This window comes from Ipomoea nil, unplaced genomic scaffold (genome assembly GCF_001879475.1).
Source record: "Ipomoea nil cultivar Tokyo-kokei standard unplaced genomic scaffold, Asagao_1.1 scaffold3047, whole genome shotgun sequence".
NCBI lineage: Eukaryota > Viridiplantae > Streptophyta > Magnoliopsida > Solanales > Convolvulaceae > Ipomoea > Ipomoea nil.
Genome location: NW_017619475.1, coordinates 748,306 through 752,842, shown reverse-complemented (window position 1 = coordinate 752,842; position 4,537 = coordinate 748,306). Strand labels below are relative to the sequence as shown.

General features: G+C 31.1%; 1 protein-coding gene across 1 annotated transcript; it reads left to right on the top strand.

Annotated features, from left to right (window-relative positions):
• Positions 1-350: 350 nt before the first annotated feature.
• Positions 351-1,398, top strand: LOC109163863 (VQ motif-containing protein 18-like). The gene has a single exon (XM_019312573.1). The coding sequence runs from the start codon at positions 500-502 to the stop codon at positions 917-919; it is 420 nt and encodes a 139-aa protein (XP_019168118.1). The 5' UTR covers positions 351-499; the 3' UTR covers positions 920-1,398.
• The last annotated feature ends 3,139 nt before the right edge of the window (positions 1,399-4,537 follow it).

Genomic DNA, 4,537 nt, shown 5'->3' with positions numbered 1-4,537 from the left:
CTTATGTTGGGGTCACAGTAGATCAATGCAGGAGGATGGTGACTTCGTTTACTTATTGCTCATTAAGTTATATTTCTAGACAGCTTAATTCGTCTGCACATGTTTTAGCTTCGTTAGCTTTTACTCAGGACCAGTTTATGTTATAGGATGCAATCTCTCCTAACTCTATTGCAGCTTTGCTCCATTAATACAGTCATTTATTGGGTGGCTTTCAAAAACTCATCATGCAAACCACACTTAACATATTGGTGGGATTTATGTATTGATCAATTTTCTTGGACAAAATTGCTGTTATTATATTATAGCCATCCGATCCCATTCTTGCTTCCAAAAGGCACGCCAGCTGAAAATAAGACTTTCTAACTCCCAACAAACTCCCTTCCCTCTTCCTATATATAACCATACCCCATCTTCTTCTCCAAATCACGCCCAATTGTGTAGGTCTAGATCTGTTTCACCATTATTATATAAACTTCCATTGGAAGGTGCAGATCAAGGGATGAAGTCGTTGTCATCAAAGCTATCATCCATGCACAGGAACTCGCATAACTGCGGCAAGTCGTCGTCGTCGCAGCCCAAGATACGAATTATTCACATTATTGCACCGGAGATCATCAAGACAGACGTGGAGAACTTTCGTGATCTCGTGCAAAGGCTCACCGGCAAGCACGCCGCCGGCGATGGCTGCAGCTCTAAGACGACCAACGTGGAATCGCCGCCGGAGCGGATGAAGATGATGATGAGGAGTCACCTTGATAGGATGAAGGGCGAGAAGGAAGATGATGAACATCAAGTATATGGAGGTGGTTTTGGAATTATGGATGGGTTTGTTGAAGATTTTTGTGAATTGCCTGCTGCAGTGTTTCCTTTCAAACCGTCCAAACTCAATGCAGTTTTTGGTGAGATGCCACTTTTCTAGCTAACTACGCTAGCTAGGGTTTGGCTCATCTGCTAGTATATCCTCACCGATCACTATAAGACTAATTCAAATTCGACTCCGATCCTCTGCTTAATTTGAGTTTAACGGTAAAAAGACAGATTTCTTGATCCTGAAGTATTTAGGTTTGATCTTGCTCAAAACCATCGGGATGAATGGAGTTTGGATCGAATTAATCTTATTCTGTGAGATGAAACAAGAATTGAGTTTTATGGTACAAAGGATCTCTTTGACATTTAAGTTATGAGTTATGACTTCAAATCTTATTGAATATATATTTATTCATGTGGCATTATTTATAGGTCACTGTATTAAGCAGTAATTGTTAGCGTTTAGAAAATGGTAATGTGTTAATATATTCATGGGATAGGAATTGTTATAATATTGTTCCGGTAAGGAGTTGAATATTTTGTTATATATAATGATTTACTTCTGAATTTTACCATATTATCCTTTGCCCACTATTGTGTTACATACGGCCGGTAACGAGTTGAATATTGTGTACTATTTTCTTGATTTATTTGACTACACTTTATAATAACGACTCCTATCCAAAAGCTCCAAAGACAAATTAATTAATGCAAATTTACAGAGACATCTTTAATCAATTAAAGCACATAGTGAATACAAAAAATCACATCAAAACAGAAATCACATTTACGTTATTAACAAATAAATATGAAAAAAGATACCATTCACAAAAGATTTTTTTGAGAGCATTTTTCATGTTAATAAGGTGTTGTTAATAATAAATAAATAAATAAACAATAATAATGGAGATACAAAATATACCGAATGAGAGATTTTATTAATATTTCAACAGAGTAAGGCTACAATGATATGTAACTATGTTTACAATGAGGGATGAAGATCCCTATATATAGAAGTAGAATGTAACTCTACAAGAATTGTAACCCTAGAAGATCTCTTTAAATGAGGCAAATAGTCCATTTAGACATGGCCCCATTGGATTCTATAACACCACCACCACCATCATCTTTGTCATTATAAAATTTATTTCATTTTAATTTGTTATATTAATAAAGGCTAAAGTGTCACCCCGCACCCTGAACCATTCATGATTATTCATGCCGCACCATGATCTTTAATAAGTGATATTTAGAGTCATAAACTATAATTTTTTTTCGTCTAGAACTTTTCATAGGTTTCCTACAGGTTACCGGTAATAATATTGCTGACATAAAATTTTTTATTAGTTTTTTTTTTTGTATTTTTCTTCTTTCGCCTTCGTATTATAATTTTTTTTTTCATATTTTTCTTTTTTCCTAAACGTTTTGGCCTACTTTGCATTTTTCACTATTTATTTTCAATTTCCATGCATGTATACCCTAAACTAGAATTGAAATTCCTAATAATTATATTTCCACCAATCACCAAGACTATGTGGTCTAATGGTACTCGGGTTGGACTTCCATTTAGAAGGTTATGAATTCGAGCCTCAGTGGATAGGGCCAGTAACATTCAAAAAAAAAATATTTCCACCAATCAAATAATAGAATTTGAATTTCTATTTTATTTATCTCTTATGGAAATGCAATTCCCCTTCCCATAATTCTCTCATTGTAATCAAACGTTGGATTAGTTTTTTTTTATTTGTTTTGAGTTAACTCTTAAGTTTTCTCTTTTTATTTTTTTATTATTTTTAAGGAGTAGCTCATGGGTTGCCCCAACTCGTAAACCCTACTTCTTCGTAGACAAAAACTTTTCAGCATTAACTTGCTCCATCATGGAGCTATTTAGGGCTAACTTGTTGATAAGTGTTTTTTTTTTTTTTTTTGAATGCTACTAGCTCTATTACATTGTAGTATCTGTTCATATACTTTCTCAACCTATTGAAACACAAAGAGCTAATAATGCCTCCACTGAGGCTTGAACTCACAACCTTCCAAATGGAAGTCCAACCCGAGTACCATTAGACCACATAGTCCTGGTTGATTGATAAGTGTTTAATTGTTCTTATTTTCACAATACATTTAAGTTTATTTTGCTTTTCATTTTTATTTTTATTCAAATAAAGTATTCCTCATTTGATTCATATGTGTGTTTAGGCAAGGGCGGAGGTACGTGGGGACTGTGGGGGGCCTTGACCCCCCCCCCCCCCCCCCCCACCCTAATCTAGAAATTTTGATAAATATTTAAATATATATTATTACATCCTTTATATAATAAAACTATATGGTTTGGGAAATAATTAATGTTACAATTAATGCCACAACATCCTTTATTATAAAAAAAAAAAAAAACACAACATTTAAAAAATAGAATAGCTATATATATTATATAATCATATAAAAAATATACTTTTGAAAAATAAAATAGCTATATATTATATAATCATATAAAACATGTGTTCAGTTAGAGTTTAAATTTACACATACAAAATTTGAAATTTGCTTTCCAAATGTAATTATCTTAGTTATTATTTGTATTGTGAAAATTATAATATAGATGAAATACAATTAAGAATAAATCAATGTAATTATGTAAATTATCTCTATAAGTTTATTTGAATATGCACAAAATCAGATATTATATTAACCATACAAAATTATAATTATAATTATAATTTTAATTTTAATTGTAATTTTGTATTCTATAAAAATAATAAATACTTGACCAATGGAAGCTCAAAAATATTATTATATTAAATAATTTAAAATATTTTAGTTTTTCTATTTTTTATTTATATTTATAATAACATAATTTTTATCCGTGCATCGCGCGGGTGAATTATTAGTTAGGAATAAAAATTCTCTTTTGACCTCAGCTCCCTCAAATTTTCTTTTACAAAATTTTACTATGTATTTATTAAATATAAGCCTAAAACATACATTGAAGTTCAAATTCACCAAATAAAAAGAAATAAATCAAAAAATTAATTAGTTTGTTATTATGTATTTTTATTATTTATTTACACTTTTAAGATGTATATTTGCTAATTCAAGATTAGTTTTGAAATTGGAAAAAATAATCTTAAAATTGGTTTTTTAATTCGTGATTGAGTTTCATTGTCATATATACTTCAAATTTTGGTAATTAGTAGAATGAATATCAATTAATTATGTAAAAAAAATGCTACCAACAAAATAATTGAAAACATTTATTTGATAAAAGAGTGACAAGCAATATTGTTATTGTATATATTTTGTGTTATGCATGTGGAAAATTATAAAGTATCAATTAACATCAATGTCAATCATTACATAAAGTATCATTATATATAAATTATTATCGATAATATATAATATAATTATGCATGGTATTTATAATGATATCATGTATGACCGGTACGGTTGTTAATTGGTATTGTAAATTTTTACTATGATCCTGGCTCACTTTGTTAGGACTGCTAGTTGTAGTCTACTAGGACTCTTCCTCTTACTTCTATATCTCTATTGTACAGACCTTCTGTTATGTTACTTCTGATAATCTAATCCTCATCTGGTATCAGTTTTGTCCAGATTTTTTTCATGGCAGGTCTCAATGATGACAGTTATGTTCGTGACTCTACAGAACGGACTGTTACCGAGCCTGCTCCTACTCGCAGAGTATCGGGACCATCATACGGAGTAGCCGAAC